The sequence below is a fragment of the Echinops telfairi genome, unplaced genomic scaffold, assembly GCF_000313985.2.
Source record: "Echinops telfairi isolate 266 unplaced genomic scaffold, ASM31398v2 ScPeMD7_7427;HRSCAF=8465, whole genome shotgun sequence".
NCBI classification, from domain to species: domain Eukaryota; kingdom Metazoa; phylum Chordata; class Mammalia; order Afrosoricida; family Tenrecidae; genus Echinops; species Echinops telfairi.
This window is the reverse complement of record NW_022111327.1, coordinates 4,833,509-4,851,378: the sequence shown is the minus strand read 5'-3', so window position 1 is coordinate 4,851,378 and position 17,870 is coordinate 4,833,509. Positions and strand designations below refer to the sequence as shown.

The 17,870-nt window shown below is 45.4% G+C and overlaps 1 protein-coding gene across 4 annotated transcripts in view; it reads left to right on the top strand.

The window, feature by feature from the left end:
- COL4A6 (collagen type IV alpha 6 chain) overlaps positions 1-17,870 on the top strand; it is a 426,646-nt gene that overhangs the window by 349,756 nt on the left and 59,020 nt on the right. For all 4 annotated transcript variants that reach the window (XM_045298535.1, XM_045298533.1, XM_045298532.1 and 1 more), the window contains exons 14-23: positions 3,820-3,879; positions 5,136-5,180; positions 5,734-5,787; positions 6,593-6,662; positions 8,154-8,264; positions 9,185-9,325; positions 10,357-10,461; positions 11,794-11,954; positions 12,593-12,772; positions 13,279-13,462. In XM_045298535.1, the coding sequence (XP_045154470.1) occupies positions 3,820-3,879; positions 5,136-5,180; positions 5,734-5,787; positions 6,593-6,662; positions 8,154-8,264; positions 9,185-9,325; positions 10,357-10,461; positions 11,794-11,954; positions 12,593-12,772; positions 13,279-13,462 (1,111 nt within the window). The remainder of the gene's footprint in view (positions 1-3,819; positions 3,880-5,135; positions 5,181-5,733; positions 5,788-6,592; positions 6,663-8,153; positions 8,265-9,184; positions 9,326-10,356; positions 10,462-11,793; positions 11,955-12,592; positions 12,773-13,278; positions 13,463-17,870) is intronic.

The following is a 17,870-nucleotide window of genomic DNA, read 5'->3' as shown; positions in this document are numbered from 1 at the left end:
GTTAAACCAGCACTACCGTTTGAAGCACAGCACCAGTTTGAAACAGTGTAGGCGGAACACAGACAGCCCAGTTGGCTGTAAAGACATCAGAGCTGGAGAATACCTCCATTAATATAAGACACAACCAAACACACTCGCTCCCAGCAACCCTATTGGATGGGACAGAATGGTCTTCATGAGTTTCCGCGACTGTAACTCTTTACAGGAGTAGAAAGCCCACTCCGTCACAGATTCAATGTGGGATCACGCCAAATCATTGCTGTAGGCGCTAATATTTCTGCCATCTTAATGCACACATTCAAAGGCACCTTCTGTACCCTCTGACAGCAAAGTTGTGAGACAAATGATGCTAACCTATCTGAGGTGCTCTGTGTATTTTCAGACTAAACACTTCTGAAATCCAAGGCCCGGAGTACCTTGACCCCATTACCATCTTTCTTCCCTCAATTCACTGCCATTAGTTCAATTCTGACTCATAATGACCCGGTAGGACAGAGCAGAACTTCCCCTGTGGATTTGCCGAGACTGTAACACTTGACGGGTATAGAAAGCCTCATCTTTCTCCTGTGGGGTACCTTGTGGCTTTGAATCTCCGACCTAGTGGTTCACACCCCAACACATAACTCCCTATACCACCTAACCTAAATCTTGTCAGCAGTTGCCAACAAGTAAGTAGTCCACCCGATAGGTATGCCCCACCTTCTTTCTCTGGCTCCTTCTCTACAGGAACCAGACACCTTGGTTTCTCTGCCTCAGTCCCCGTTCCACATGTTTTATCCCATTGTGCTCACCGGCACCCACATACTGGTAGGAAATAGGTCCTTAACATGGGGTTTGTAAGAGAGGATCATATATGTATCTATGTGTCTCTGTTCAAGGGACTGGCAAACACAGGGTAAGGCAAAAGGGGAGAGCTGAGGTAAAGGGGGCTAGAAGGAGAACGAAGCTGGGAAACTCTGGGGCAGTGACTGGGTCATTGGGGCTCTTCAATTGAACCTCCCCGGAATCGGGACCCAAATGAGCAGTCCTGGGGACTGCTAAGGTAGCATGTAGCTCTTATGGCCACGAGGGATGCCCATGACAAGGGCTGGCTCTGTGAGAGGGCCAGGTCTGGAGGGTGTCTTGTTAGAGCAGCTTGTTCAGTTGGCCTCTAGACAGTGGCTCGCTGCCCTGGAAGGCAAGCTGAGTCTACCACACAGGAGTCTTGCCAAGCCATTTGTGTTGGATTTTGTTTTGGTACACCCCCGCAGCTTTCTTTTCCTTTGTGAGAAATCCATTTATTTATTTTGGAGCACACAATTGCACAAGCTTCTCAGCCACTCTCCTGAAGAAAACAAGAGACGAGAGGTTCTTTGTGCTTTCTCAAGCAGTACAAGGGACCCCTTGTCTTTACAATGTGGATGACATAGCTCAGGCGGGGGACGGAGACGGTTTCTGGACATGCATTCCTTCACCATTGGAGATAGTTTTGTTCTCTGGGTCCTTATTCTGTTCAATTCACAAGGAGTCTACTTTGTCTCTTGTCGGGCTACAGGGAAACAGCAGTGTGTGGTAGACCCTCTGTGTCCATACACACCAAATCTTAGTATTTGAAGGGCTTAGGGGAAGGAAGGGGTCCCATGGACTGCCATAGCTTCCCCATGGTCTTGTTCAGGCAGGCCACTTACAGTGTTTGACTTCAGAGATCGGTGCCCACATGCCACCAGGTGGCAGCATGCTTCAGTTGTCCATTTAAGATGCAGAGAAGTAAAATGCCAAATCAGTTTGCATTAAATTGAACCCAAAGGCCTTTCTCTTCAGCATGCCTGAGCTATTGGAGACTCAAGAACTTTTTTTTTTTAATTTTAAACCTCCAACTCACTGCCCTCTCATAGTGGCCATATAAGTAGGTGAGAACTGCCTCTGTGGGTTTCCAAGACTAACCCTTTGCAGGGGCAGAAAGCCCCACCCCATCAGTCTACCGAGGAGCAGCTAGGGCTTCGAACTGCTGACCTTGTGGATCACAGTCCAGTGCATAAGCAGGATGCCACTAGGTCACCTCGCCAACTAAAACCAAACTCACTGCCATCAAGTCAATGCTGGCCCAAAGCACCCCTAGACATGTTTTTAAAAAAATGAGACAGAGAAGGAAAATACAACCCAGCCTGTTTCCAATTAGACCCTTCACACGCACGTATGAACACTCACACGCAAACATTCCCCACTCCCAATAAAAAGGCAACAACAAACAAATATGTCACAGCCCAAATAAATAACCGTGGGCCTAGAAAAACTAGGGGCCGTTACGCCAGCTTCCTGTAGTCATGGGAACAAACTGAATCTGTAAGAGGAGGAAATGGCGACAAATGAGATTGGAGCAGTGCCTTCATAGCAGCCGAGCCAGGTCACCCCAAGAGGATAACAGATGGGCCACACTTAGTGTCGTTCACAAGCTTATATTTGAGAAAGTGTCACACAGACACACACACACACACACACACACACACCAGGCCCCCTGCTTTGCTCTCCTTGCCAAAACCACTGCCCAAACTCCCTGTCACCGACTCCCTTTCCGTTCAGAATAGAACCGTCCCTGTGGGTTTCTGAGACTGTAACTCTCTGCGGGAGTAGCAGCCTGGTCTTTCTCCCGTGGAGTGGCTGGTGGCTTTGAATTGCAGCCCAACAGCTAACCACCCTACACATGCACTGCCATCGAGTCTAGTGACTGTCTAGTAAGTCATTCTTCATGTCACCTGCTGAAATAAAACCCAGGCGCCAGGCAGTGGGATTCTAAACACCAAAACCATAGCCTCCGTGGACTTTCTGCTTTAGTGATGGACTTTTCTGTATTGGGGGTGCCCGGAATGCACTTGTAGAGCGAAGCTCTCTCACACCCTGCTTCTTGGATTTCTTGCTTGGCCCTAGAGAATCTCTAAGTCATGTTGTGACACTCCTCTCGTGAACATGCCATGAGGGGGTGGAGACCTTCTCGCCATGCCCTTTGGAGCGTTTTTTTAGGGCCATGCAAGAGCCCCAGGGTCTCAGGAGAGTTGCGGCAGGCTCCTGGCCAGGCCTCAATAGAAATAGTCCTGCCCTTGAAGATGTTGCAGTGTGTCTTCAAAGGGGGAAAACAACAGATCATCCCTCCAGGGTCAAGCCCCAAGGATTTGCACAGTACTCCGTCAAAGAATCACGTTCCTAGATTACGCAGGGCAGTGTGTTCACGTCGAAGGGCTCAGGACTTTAAATAAGAAGACGTGGCTCTCTCTCAGTGACTTTGAAGCCTGTTGATTTTGACTCTTGGCCACCCCATGTGGGTGCTGATAGAACGGTGCACGCTAAGGTTTCCTGTGGCTTGATTTTTTTTTTTAATAGAACACCAGACCTTTCTTCTGAGGCACCTCTGGGTAGATTCAACGCTCTAATGTTTTGATTAGCAGCCAAGCACATGCACCCTTTGCACCCCTGAGTGACTGCTCTATATAATTTGTACAGGATACTGAACCCTGCTGGACATCCGTTCCCCCATCTGTAAAATCAAGGAGGCAATTAGCAATGTAATCATTCCTGAGCTGTTAGTAGGTGACGTAGTAGTGTTTATGGAGGAAAACAACTCTTCTAGAACCAAAAGGGAACCTTGAATAAATGCTCGAAATTACTCTCTGGCCCTATATTGTTTTCAAGAAGTGACACGAGCCCCTAAGGAAGTGGTTTTCTTGCCCTTTGAAATGATCTCCTTATTATAGAGATCTGGGAGGAAATGAATGTTGTTGGGTTGTTGTTGTTTTGGGGGGGCGGGAAATGAATGTTTTAACTTATGGTTTCTTGTTTTTCCTTTAGGGAATTGGAAGTATCAGAGAAATTGGAGAAAGGGGCATCCCTGGTTTGCCAGGACCTAGGGTATGACTGTAGACTGTTTCTGTCAAGTCACCTGGTCCATTTTCTTCCCTGTTAACAGCTTGATGGCCCACTAAGTTTGCTTGTTTTGTCACCCTCTGCTGAGGCCCTAAAACCTCCTCCTCATCACTTAGTTCCATGTTCTTGACTAAGTGACTCCAGTGAATAGAGAATGAGGCACTTCCTTACTCTAGATAGCTCCTCAGCCTATTGACCCTCCCTGCCCTCTCCTCTTCTCTTGCTTGATTCCATTCTATTCAGGGACATGCACAGTGGGGGTGGGGGTGGGCTGGAACATAATGAGTGGCAGTTGGAGGTCAGCCGTTTTTAATAATAATCTTACTTCAAATGGAGAAATATTATCTATCCGCCTCTCTGATTCCTAAATTCAGACACTTAGATCTGGGGCTACAAGCACTTGGCCAGTCTTAGCTTTAAAGAAATAACATTTTAGAAAACTGTGTTTGAAGCTTGGCCATGAAGCTGGTGAAGGGCCCTCTGACTATTTAGGCATATGCACCCATTAGTCTGCCATTTCTTTCTCTACTTTTGCCCTACTCCCTTATCTTAAAAACTTGTACAACCGAAAAGTGGGTGAAGGGAGACTTCGGACAGGGCAAGATATGAAAAAATACCCATTTATAAACTATCAAGGGCTCATGAGGGAGGGGGGAGCGGGGAGGGAGGGGGAAAATGAGGACCTAATGTTGGGGGTTTAAGTGGAGAGAAAATGTTTTGAGAATGATGGACAAATGCGCTTTACACAATTGATGTGTGTATGGATTGCGATAACAGTTGTATGAGCCCCTAATAAAATGTTTTTAAAAAAACTTGTAATCACAAAGAATGCATTTGGGGTGAGAACAAAGAGACCCTCCCATAATTTATTTTAAAATCTCATGACTTGGAACTAATGCGGACGAAGTATAAAACTATCAGTCCCCCCACCAAATTCCACCTAGTTCTTAAAGCGTTTCCGTTTATTTAGCTCTGAAAAATGCTCCACGTGGCTATTCAGACTGATGGATTCGTGTACAGAAAGACTCATTAAACCAGGGTTGGGAACATTACCTCACCTGATTTTAAAACAAACCAAACAAATCCACCTCCCAGTCAACTTGATTTCTGCTCAGTTACCTGATTTCGGGAGCTGCTGTATTCTCCATTCAGTTGGATAGCTTTGTTGTGTAGATCTAGCATTTTTGTTTTGTTTTTCTAGTGTGGACTCTTAATCTAAGATGTCACTATTCTCTTGACAGGGACCCCTGGGCACTGAAGGCTTCCCAGGTGCTCCAGGGATTCAGGTATTTTGGTTAAGATCATTAAAGCCTTGGTGTCCAAAGCTGGATCGAGAGATCATCGTGCTTTATTTAACATGGTCATAGATCCAAAGGGAGGCATTGCTTACAATTCAGATTCTTTGCCTCCATTTTATGGATATAACTTTAGCCATTATTTTTTGTTTGTTTTCATTCAAGAAAATGGCTTCAAGAAACACACAAAATCCTGCCATTCAGTGAGTCAATTCTGTCTCATAGTGACCCTAGTTTCTGAAGCTCTAAGTCTTTACAGGAGCAGATAGCTGCATCTTTCTCTGGAGGAGTGGCTAGTGGGATTGAACCACTGACTTTGTGGTTAACAGCTCAATACTTACCTGTTTGTACCTCCTTAATATTCACATTGACTTCTAAATGATATTGCCTTCTGGAAGACTCTATAGCCACCAGAGTCCGGTAGAAGCCAGACCCTAGAATGGTAGGCAAGATCTCTATGCCATATGCCCTAGCTTACCCCCTAAACCGCCCCCTCCTAGGATTTGAGACATTCAGCTTAATGGTAACTTTGTTTCTGTCACAGGGCAAAAAGGGAACCTCAGGTTTCCCGGGGAGAAGTGGATTACCAGGAATTAAGGTAACAATGCTGGGGAGTGACCATCCAGGGTTGAGGAGATGGAAGGGTGAAGAATTACCATATTAGATGTCACTCTTCGCTCAAGAAATCCCCACATAACCTACTTGGAACACACAAAACTGATGAATATTCCATAGAGGCCACCTGCTCAAAGGCAGGCCAAGGGCAGGGGGCTGATGGGAGTAAGCCCATCCCTATGCTGAAGAATGTTATATGACTGATATTGTTTACAATTCCGGGATGTTTTATTTTATTGTTTTTACATTTCTTTGGGGCAGAGAGCGCCTACTACCCCACCTTTGCTATGCCACTGTATCTGGTTTTGATAGCAATGTCCTCCTTTGGGGAGAATCAGAGCTCCATTGACCTTATTTGCCTGACATCACCAACTGCCCTACAGTGACAGGAACAGAGTTCCAGGGCTACAGAGAGTTAAAAAAAAAAAAAAAAAGCCAAACCTCTGCTCCCTCCATTAAGACCTCTTGGGAGGAGCCATATTGTTTATACCTGTGATAGATTTTCCAGGACCAGCAGAACATTGTCTTTTAGAAGGGTTCCAAAGCTAAATTGGAATCTCTGGCCCTTGACAGATTTGTAATTGAGTGTCAGGCCTCTTGTCTGCCTGTCTTGCCTCCATATTACATTTATTGGACTTGGAAATTAACTTATGGGCTAGTTGACGTGGGAAATCAGGAGTTACCAAAAAAGGAACCTTTCATTTTCCTGGCGATTGACATTGATGGACCCTAGACCTTGAGTAACAAGGACATAGAAATATTTTTTTTAATGTCTTTAATCTTTTCAGGGTAACAAGGGCGATATTGGCCTGCCAGGCCCAGATACTGTCATTGATAAGGATGGCGTTGTGATCTCAGGTACACGTTTCATTTATTTGAGTGCAGAAGAAATGATGAGAGATTTCAATTTTATACCCATTATAATTGTTAAGAGTAGTCCTGGTTATGTAGTGGTTACAAGTTGGGCTGAAATCTGAAAGATCAACAGTTCGAAACCACCAGCCACTCCAAGAAAGATCAACAAGGCTTTCTACCCCTATTAGCAGTTAAAGTCTTGTAAACTCACAGGGACAGTTCTATAGGGTCTCCATGAGTTGGCATTGACTCAATGGCAGTGAGTTTGGGTCATTGTTAAGAAAATATTTTGTCAACCATTGGATTACTTGCTAAACCTAACACCCTCAGGGACCCAAATGCTGACTCTTCAAAGAAAGAGTTATGGGCCTTTATCTGAGAAGTGACACTCACTCTCATCTCTTGGAAAGAGAGGCCAAACCCAGTATCCCGTTTCGGTGCTGAGTACACCAAGACTAAGATGCGGGTCTTCCTTGGCTTCCAAGAGAAACCCCCCAATCCCACTGCCATCACATTGGTTCTGACTCAGCGGCCACACAGGGCAGAGTAGACCAGATTCCTAGGTTTTCCAAAACTGCAAAATTTCACAGTAACAGACAGCCTCATCTTTTTCCCTTTGGGAGGGCTGTGAGATTTTAACTGCTGACCTTGCAGTTAACCGCCCGGTGTATCACCAATCACACCACCTGGGCTCCTTTGCTTTGGCCCAGATGTGGGGAAATCAGTTCTTCTCATGAAGCTGAGGGAAGAATTGATCTTTTTGGCAGATGCACTCCCCTCAGCACGATGCGGTGGGACACGCAAGGTCGCGTGTAGGTAAACTTATGAGAGCTCGAGTTTGACAATCTCAAGGGAAATAGGGGGTGGGGAGTATCTTTGGCTAGGGCACAAGTGGTTGACATCTCAAGAACACTAACAGCCTTAGGACATTTGTGGTCAACTTTCCTTATCCTACTTACGATGTGTGCACAAATCTTCCCTAAACATCCAAACGCCTAGTGACCCAAAGGCGTCTACAATAATGCCTCTTCCACCTGGGTGTCAGTAACTTATCCCTTCCCTCTCATCCTCTTAAACCCATGCCTTGTCTTGTCGTTTATTTCAAACTGAATGGTTAATGGTTGGCAGAAGTTTCCCATGTTCCATTCTCAGAAAATCAAAGTGTATCAGCATGAATATTAGATGACACCTTAGCCCAAATGATGGGCATTTGGGGTATTTACAGTTGCTTAGTAGTATTAGTAGTTGTACAGTTCTCCTAGTACTTATCAGCACTTACCATAGAAGCCAAGCCCTGACCAAATTATTTCTGAACACTGGTGGAGCCTTGATTCTGATAGGTCCATTATCATTTGTGGCCATTGGCATCTGGGAGATCTGAACAGGGCAGGAAAGGCACTTCTAACTCTAGGGCAACTACCTGCATTTCTTCCTAGGCCTTTTGTACCATTTAGAGACCACCTCTGAGTTTGTTTACTGCTCCCTCCCCCGCAGGCCATCCTGGAGACCCAGGTGTTCCAGGCCTCCCTGGACGTAAAGGAGATGAAGGCATCCAGGGCTTGCCTGGCCTGTCTGGTACCCATGGCCTCCCCGCAATAATACCAGGTGAAGGAAACCAATCCCCATGCCCTCGAAAATATTCCTTTATTCACTCCAATGTCCAGAATCCCCTTCGGTAGATGACCCCTGGGCAAAGAAAGGAAAGATAGATTCTACTCATTAGGTTCCACACTGCCGGCCCAAAGATAATGTATATAGGCCTGGGGCCTGGGTGAGTAACTTTCTTTGGAGTAAACAATGCACCATAGTTAAAGGGTAATCCCAGGTCATGAAGGTTTGCAGCAACCAAAGGAGCCCTAGCTTGGGCTGATGAAGTTCTGTCCCTCTTCTGTGGGTATACCATCTTCTTAGCTGACGCTTAAAACAGAAAAGTCACGGGACAATTTGCATCAAGACTATGTATAGTTTAGCTCTGGAATGAAATGGTTCCTGGCACCTTTGGGTGATCCTTAAACCAATCAGCCCAGGGGCATGCATACCCACATGGCCAAGTAGCAAGTGGATAAAGGAGTCCTACCAGGGTCAGTGGTTTCCAGATATAATACAGGCATAAAACCTCAGGTGGTACTTGGAAAGGCACCATTTTCTAAGCTCCTTGGAGACGGGCTTCTTGTCTACGTACCTGTGCTGTTAAAAGTAGCTACTGGGAGGAGGTACAGCTTCCTCCCCCCATCAGTATCTAAGTGGGAAAAAAATTGAGAAGTGGGAGGCTGGAGACCCAGGTTTTCCAAGCAAGTTTGCCTTGAGGAGACTCTGTGCCACCTGACCAGGCACCTCTTTCTTCCATTTCCCAAGATGTTTGGCTAGTTGATCCCCTAAGGACCCTTCTCACTCATGCGAAAGGAGGGCAAATGCTCCCCCAAATTCTTCCCTGGGGAATAGTTTCCAACATAGTTCCACGTCTGTGGAACTTCCCAAGAGTAGGGAGTTATGATGAGCGTTCTGGTGTGGGCTTCTCAATCTAGGTGCCCCAGGCCTCCTGGGGCCTCAAGGCGTTCCAGGCAAGAAAGGGAACCGAGGCGATCCAGGCCATACCACCATTGGAACAACTGGCCTCCCAGGCAGAATTGGTTTGCCAGGCCTGCCAGGCTTACCCGGATTACCTGGTAAGTGGTCTTCTCTCGCGCGCTGCTGAGACGCGGGTGTGATCCAGACTGCAGAATAGTTATGTTTTGGAGGGAAACATTTCACAAGTCAGACAGCTAATCTAGGACACAGGGCACATGCAGCCTCAGAGCCCTGCCTCTCAGCGGCAGAGCCCTGCTTCTCCATCCAGGAACATATAGGCTAGGCTAGAGCAACCGCGAAGACCGAACCCTACAGAATGCTTTGGACCTTTGTTCTTATTTTCATTCCTTAAACCTCTAGACCAGGGTTTCCCAAAGTGGGTGATACCCCCGGGGGATGGGGGGGCGGGGCGCTGCTGCAAAAGCAGATTCCTACACTTTATCCTGGCTTATGGGCTAGAGTACCAAAGTTTTTACTTTGTTTTGTTTTGTGTTCTGAAAAGGGAATCATAGGCTACATAAGTTTGAGGTCTCTTAGCACCTCAAGAAACAATGCTGGTGCTTTGAAGCATCTCTGGGTCCACAGGGCTCTAATGGAGTCAACTGGGAAGGGAGAAGACATGACTGGATCCTCAAGGCGGAAAGTAGCGACTAAGAGGCAGCACAGGGCTTATTCTCCTTAGTCTTTCCCTCTGAGTCTGTGTTTCTAGAGTCTGAGAGAAAGACTGGTCATCGATGACTTGGAAACCTCCCCAGCAAGATTTCTTTGTAACCTAAATGCCCATGACCACTGCAGCTTGCACCCATTTGCTCTTTTGTCCTAAGAGAACTTTCTAGGCTTGTTAGTGGGAATGTTGAGTTATTGACCTTTCCTTGTTCATTCCTGTATCCCCATTGTATCAGCATTGTCCCAAAGTCGGCATGAGCGAGTAAGCATTAGTAGAGTAAATGAATGAAGTCAACAGAGAATCCTGGTAGGATCCTTGTCTTGACTGGTGTTGACTCTGCTCTAGTTAGTTGTTGGGGCTCATCACGCAAGGCCTGGGTGGCTGAGCTGCTGTGCTGAGTTGCATGAGCCAGCCGTCAAGTGCGTGTAAGATGCTAGGCTTTTTTGTTTCTTTTTCCTGTAGGTCCAGCATTTGAGACCGGAACCCTAAAGAATGCAGAGCCAGGATTCCCTGGCCTCCGGGGAGAGAGAGGTCCAAAAGGAAAATCAGGCCTTAAAGGAAAGAAAGGTGATTTGTCCCCTTGGGTTTCCTTGTACCCAAACTCCTCAGAGAAGGGTTTTTGTGAGCAACCCAAAAAACCTTGGGAAATTGGGCAAAACAATCATGGATATTGATTGAGGATTTGCTCTAGGATTGTTACCATACTGTATCCAGGGTTCATCAAACAGGCTCAAATAAAGTACTGGTACCGCCCAACACCGAGGCTGAGCCTTGGTGGTGTAGGAGCCTTGTTGGCGAACGAAGACTTGTTGCCAACTGGAGCCTTGTTGGCAAAGCGATCCCCAGTTCTCATGTTCCAGACCACAGGTCTATGGGGCTGGTGGCTCCTTGACCTCTTTAAAGGCGCTTTTCTGAAATCCCCTTCCTCGATGGCTTGGGCAGTTGTCTCCTCTGTGTATACAAAGGCAGTGAGGTGACAAGAACCCTTGAATGGTTTGGATTCCAGATCCTAAGTGTGGATCAATGATTCTCAACTCTGGATGCACGTTGGACTCACTGGTGGCTGGCCCCACCCCAGACTAATGAAATCGCCATCCAGAGTAGGCCCACCCTCGGATGGATAATGAACCTAATTCATTTGAATTTGTTCTCTGACGCCCTTTTAATTCCTTCCATGAAGTTAGCTGTCCAAGTCACAGATCACTAGTATCAGGACTCTTTTTCTCTCAGAAAGATGGCCTGCTCTGTTTTATGATGTCCTTTTAAAAACAAAAACCACAACTTTTTATTGTTGATTGGATAAAGGTATACAGAGCAGATCTTCAGTTTTACATTCAACAATGCCTACACGTTTAGTTTCAACTCACCCATTGCGATCCCTTCAATGTATCACCACTTATTCTGCTTCTCCCAGTGTTTCCTGTTTCCATTCCTCCATCTTTCCTAACCCACTGAACTTTGTCCTCTGGCAAATGCTATCCTTTTCTACATAAATGGTTGCTAAGTCTACCCCAGGGCTAAATTCAGTTCCAGGCCTGAAAGGTGCCTAAAGGGCATAGTCTAAAAAGCTCCACCTGTCTCTAGCTGATGAGTAAACCAGGTCTCTTTCATGATTTTGAGTTCTGTTAAATATTTTCCTCCCATTCTATCTGGGACCTTCTAACATGATCCTTTTCAGGGCAGTTGGCCGTGGTAGTCAGGCACCATCTAGTTCTTCTGGTCTCGGTTTCATGGAAACGGTATCTGTGTGGCTCATTAGAGTCCATTAGATCAAATGTTTCCTTATGTCTTTCCATTTTCATCTTCTTTCCTCTAGATGGGAAGAAGCCAAATGTTGCACCTGAGAAGGCTGCTCATGAGCTTTTAATGATGCCTTTTTTCTCTCTTTCCCCATTCCAGGAGACCCTGGTGCTTGCTTCTGTGATGGTGGTGTCACCAACTCTGGACCACCTGGAGAACCAGGCCTACCTGGACCACCGGGTTTCATGGGTCGTCCAGGTCTCAAGGGGATCAAAGGAGATGCAGGCTTTCTGGGTGCCGAGGGTCCAGCTGGGGCTCCAGTGAGTCTTGCCAAACTTTGGCCCCGAGGGAGCAATAGGAACCTTCAAGCACCTCTCCCTCCATACTGATTACTTTTCTAAAGCACATTAAAAATGGAAGAGGCTGAAGCAAAGTTTTAGCTTTTGAAAGGTTTATCTAGGTGTTATCTTAAGTCCCTTTCAACTTTAGCATAACTACATTTCCTCCCTCCATTCCTTCATCCCACAAAATATATTTGGTTAGCAGACTGACACTTTACCCTCTGGGCCATTAGTGTTCCTTAGACTTTGTATATGATTTATATTTGCCTAACACGTAAACTCTAAAAACAAAACTGGGATTGTAGGTGGAAACATAGCAGGACACCCCCCACACACACCAGTGGCAGCTCTCAGGGTCAGTGGCAGAGTCCCAGTAAGCAGGGAGGAAAGAGAAGGGGGAGGCCATACCCCCAAGGAGGCATGCTGGATTCCACCTCTACACGTGTCTGCATCTTCAAGTTGACATAAAATCAGCTCCCCACCACAGCAACCTCGCAATGTACCCAGAGCAACATCAGAATGTACCCCAGGACTTGCCTTGGGTCAGACCTGGTATTAGATGCCACAATTCTAAGATATCTGTAACTCCTGATTCTTCCCTTTTGTCTCTTTGTCAGGGTTTATTTGGGGCTCCAGGTCCTGCAGGCCTCAAAGGAGATAAGGGCGAGCCAACTCTCAGTATGCGATCAGGGATGCCTGGGGAACAGGGTATCCAGGGGCCCCAGGGGCCCCCAGGCCAAACAGGAGTCCCAGGCAAGGATGGAGTACCAGGGACACCAGGTCTACCAGGTTTTCCGGTAAGTTGATCATTCCCATAAATCCTCACACCTGATTTAGAAGTTCTGGTGGTTATGAGCCAGGGCAGACTAGAGAAAGACCCAAAGCGCCTCTTCTGGCCTCTGCCAGTGATTTACTGGGACACCCTGGAAGCTTTTTGCTGGGTGCTTTCTGCAACATGGGAATCATCTTCTCGGCCTGGGACATCATCTCATTTGCTAAATGCTAGTAACCATCAACCATGTCACTTAAAACGTTTCCACTTATCCATGGCATTTCCCTGCAAGTAATCCAGCTGCTTTCTGTAATCTCAACTGTGGCCATTATCCTGGCGCTGATGCCTTCCTTATAGATCTAGAACCTTCTGTATCATCAGATCCCCTATGATGACAAGGCTCATTGTGCACTAACCAAACTTGCTTGATACGACGGAGTGATAGAAAGGATAAAGAAGGATGTTCCGAAGACTCTCCAGGTGAGACTTGGAGTTGGATTTTTATTCTGGTTTTTTTTGTCTCTTGTCAAGGGCGATTCTGGCCAAGGATTTCCTGGGGATGGAGGGTTTCAAGGAATCCCCGGAGAAAAAGGTCATCATGGTCCACCTGGCCCTCCAGGAATTGGTTTTTTAGGAGCTCCTGGACTCCGTGGGCCCCCTGGAGACCCAGGAATAGATGGCTTACCGGGAAAACAAGGTCTTCCTGGACTTCCAGGTATGTCAGAGAATTAGATGTCTTTGAGCTTGGAAAACTGGCCCTTGGTAGGATGTAGTATGGCCCCAAATACATGAAATGTCATAAGCTATTTGTCTGATGATAATTACTACTTTCAATGTTCATCAAGGTTTTCATGTGGACAAAAGATCATAATTGTATTGAGGAAAGCTTTGTGGACAGAACAATATACATTTTATTGTTAGTAAAGAACTAGAACTTCTTCATAGAGCAGTGTAAAAATATAATGGGCTGTCTGGGGGAGTTTTACACTCATAGTCACTAGAAGAAGTTCAAGGAGGTGGATAACTATGCTATATTCACTATAAATGTCATGAAAGTAATTAGTGGGAAATTGAATCCTGTGCCCTCTAGGTTGGATAGTCATATCATTCCATCAGAGAGGAACCTTTTCTCAATTGACAAAATATCAGAATGGAAAAAGACTATAGTTGTGTCTAGTTTAACCTCATTTGGTACTTTAATCTCCTCTTTCATATAACTACTTATTCTGTTTGAATCTCGAGATTTCTAATGTGAGATGGTCCTGCTTAAGGCTTCTAAAGGTGCTGTGCTAAGGATTCACCTTCTTTAAAACAACCACCACAACTCTTCATTCCATTTTCCTGTTAATTTGGTGCAGCCCCCTCATATATTGAGTGGTTTTCTTGACATTGAGTTGCACTTCATACTGAAGGCTACAGACCTTGATCTCCATCAGCAGGTGCTTCAAGTCCTCAGTTTCAGCATGCCAGGCTGTGTCAACTGCATAACAGAGGTTCTAATAAGATTTCTTCCCGTCCTGATGGCTGGTGTTTATATACTCCAGCTTCTATGACGATGTGCTCAGCACTCAGATTGAAAATGTATGATGAAAGGATATAACCTCGATCCACACCTTTCCTGATTTGAAACCGTACAGTATTCTCTTGTTCTGTTCACATGCTGCCTCGTGATCCATGTCCGAGTTTCACACGAGCATCATGAAGTCTTCTGGAGTTCCCATTCTTCTCCAAGTTGTCTGTAGTTTGTTATGATCCACCTGGTCAAGTGTTTTTGCATAGTAAACAAAAGACAAGCAAATATCTTCTGATATTCTCTGCTTTCAGCCAACACCCATCAGCAATGATATCCCTAATTCCAATTCTTCTTCTGAATCTGCCTTAACTTTCTGACAGCCCTTAGTTGATGTACTGCTGCAACTGCTGTTGAGCTATTTTCAACAAAATTTTACTTGCATGTGATATCAATGATATTATTCTGTAATTTCCACAGTCTGTTGCCTTTCTTTGGAATGGGCACAATATGAATCTCATCAAGGCAGTTGGTCAGGTATCCATCTCCCCAATTTCTTGGCATAGACGAGTGAGTGCTTCCAGTGTTTCATTAGCTTGTTGAAACATTCCAGTGGGTATTCCATCAATTTCTGGAGCCTTGATTTTGCCGAATGCCTTCAATGCAGCTTGGTCTTCTCCTTTCTATTATCTACTCTTGATCACATGCTACCTCTTTATATGAACAAATGCCAACCAGTTCTTTGTGGTACAGTGTATTATTATCCATCTTCTATTTTATTCCTGTTAAACCTTCCAGACTTACAGGCAGGATAGGAACAAATGTGTCAAAGCGGCAAGATTTTCTGTAGGCCCAGTGTCACTGATATAGATTTGGAATGATGATCAGTCAAGGTAACAAAAATAAATAATGAAAACCGTTGGTACATACACACAATGGAAAACTATGCATCACCAAAAAACAATGATGAAAGCATGCTTCCTGTCTCATTTAATATTTTGCCCATAGAAACTTGAATGTTCAGATTGATAGTTAGCTCTACGTCTTCGCACATTCCATTACAATACTTTAGCTTGTCTTCTCGAGCTGCCCTTTGACATTTTCTGTTCAGTTATTTTACACTGTCCTTTCTTCCACTTGCTTTAGCTATTCTATGATCAAAAGCAAGATTCAGAATCTCTTCTGGCATCCATTTGATTTTTTATTTATGTCTTGCCTTTTTAATGAACTCTTGTTTTCTTCATGTATGATGTTCTGGATGCCATCCCACAGTTCGCCGGCTCTTCTGTCATTAGTGTTCAAGGAGTCAAGGCTGTTCTTGAGATGGTCTCAGAATTCAAGTGGAATCTATTTGGCTCTTGTAGAATTACTTTAATTTTCTTTGACTTCAACCTGAACTTATGTAGGAGCAATAGATGGCCTGATCCACAGTCAGCCCTGAGCCTTGTTTTGGCTCATAATATTGAGCTTCTCCATCATCACTTTCCAAAGCTGTAGGCAATTTGATTGTCGTGTCTACTACCATCTGGTGAGATCCACAAGTAGAGTCACCCTTTATATTGAAAGGTATTTGCAATTAAGAAGACATTGGTCTCAGAAAATTCTTTCATACAATCTCCATGATTTCTGTCACGAAGGCCCTATTTTTTAACGATGGCCCTTTATTCTAGGAGCCTTGGTGGGTGGTGTTAACACCTTGGGCTGCTAACTGTAAGGTCAGCAGTTCTAAAGCTCCAGCTACTCCTTGGGAGAAAGAGCTCCTCACGAGAAACATGGGGCTTTCTACTCCTGTAAGGAGTCATTGTCTCAGAATCTCCCGGGAACAGTTCTTCTCTGTGCTATAGGGTGGCTATGAGTCAGCATCGACTCAACGGCAGGGAGTTTCTTTTCGTTGTTTTGGTCCCTTCGATGCTTCTAACTTTTCCATTGCAATCACCCATAATTCTCAACGTATTTGGATGGCATGTTTGATCAATTTCAAACTGAAGAAGTTGGTAGAAATCTTCTATTTCATTGTCGTTGGAAGGAGCCCTGGTGGGGTAGTGGGTTACACATTGGGCTGCTACCCTCGAGGTCAGCAGTTTAAGCAATCAGCTGCTCCAGAGGAGAAAGAAGAGGCTTTCCACTCCAGTGAAGGGCTAGGGTCTTGGAAACCCAAGGGGGTGGTTCTAACCTGTCTTGTGGGGTCGCTGGGAATCAGAATTGACTCAAAGGCAGGGAGTTTGTCAGTTTTCATTGATGATGCATACATTTGAATAACATTGCATTAACGGGATTTTCATGTGTGTGTGTGTGCAGATATTGTCCTGTCACAGACATCATTGAACTTCAAGACAGACCTTGAAATGTTCTGTTTCACAATGAACTCGACTCCAATCCTCTTGAATCTGTCATTCCCAGCATAGTCTAGTTCAAAATGGTCACTACCAGGCCATTTCCGCTCACGAATACCTGGGGTTTTGATCTTTATGTATACCATTTTGTTTTTCACTTTCTAATTTTCCTACATTCAGACTTAATACCTTCCACGTTCCAATTATTCATCGATGGTTGCAGGCCATCTCTTCCCACTTTGAGTCATGTCCCATCAACAAATGAAGTTCCCCCAAGCTTTACGCCAACCATGTCATCCTATTAGATGCTACTGTGGGAAGGCAAGTCTTGATCAGCGGCATCTTGAGTGCTTTCCAAGCTGAGAAGCTCATCTGCCAGCACTTTATCTGAGAATGTTCTGCCGCTGTGAACACTCACTCAGAAGTGAACAACCTCTTCCTTCTTTGTAGTCTGTCCTTAGTCTTGGAGCTCCTCTGAAACCTGTTCCCCTGACTATTAAAAATAACTGCTGACATAGCGTCTGACATCACAACAACATACAAGCCACCACAATTACAACAAACTGACAAATGGTGGGCCTATCAATGTACACCTCCCCTAAATCTTCTGGACACTGTCACGACTTCTGACTACTTGGTAACAGGCTCAGTTCCTAGAAGGGAGCTCCTGGGACCATACGTACCCTGAACTTCACTCATCATTGGGCACAAAGTTCTCAGGATTATAGTGACATAGTAAGCTAAAGTCTGGGAGATGCCTTGTGCAGTACCTAAGATTAACAAAAAATACTTTAACTAAAAGCACAAGCTTTCTCTATATATAAACTGCCACCCCATGTTCTACCTCCCATCTAGCTTTCTCTCCACACAATTAAACAACAATAATAATAACCTGTGGTCCCCAGACATTTGCATTGCCATCATTGCCATGAAAAATGGTGATGCTTTACCTGAGTGTACCCACACCAACCACCAGTGGCCCAGGCGTGGACAGCTGCAGTTCCAAGGAAGGCAATATAATCATCAGCAGCCTTTCCACCCCGCCTTGTGAAATATTAGCAACCCTGGACAGGAAGACAAGTGGCTGTTTCCAAAGCGGGTCTGCTCCAGATGCTGGTAGTAATCAATCATCCTGGTTATTACTGAAGCAGTCGCTGTGTGCTTGATCTTGTGCCAGTGCCAGACCTCTCTATTCATTCCAGACAGAGAGAATTTGCTTGGTGGGCCCGTGTGGGTCCAAGAGCCTCCAGGAACGTCTGCCCTGCTTTAATCATCTCCTC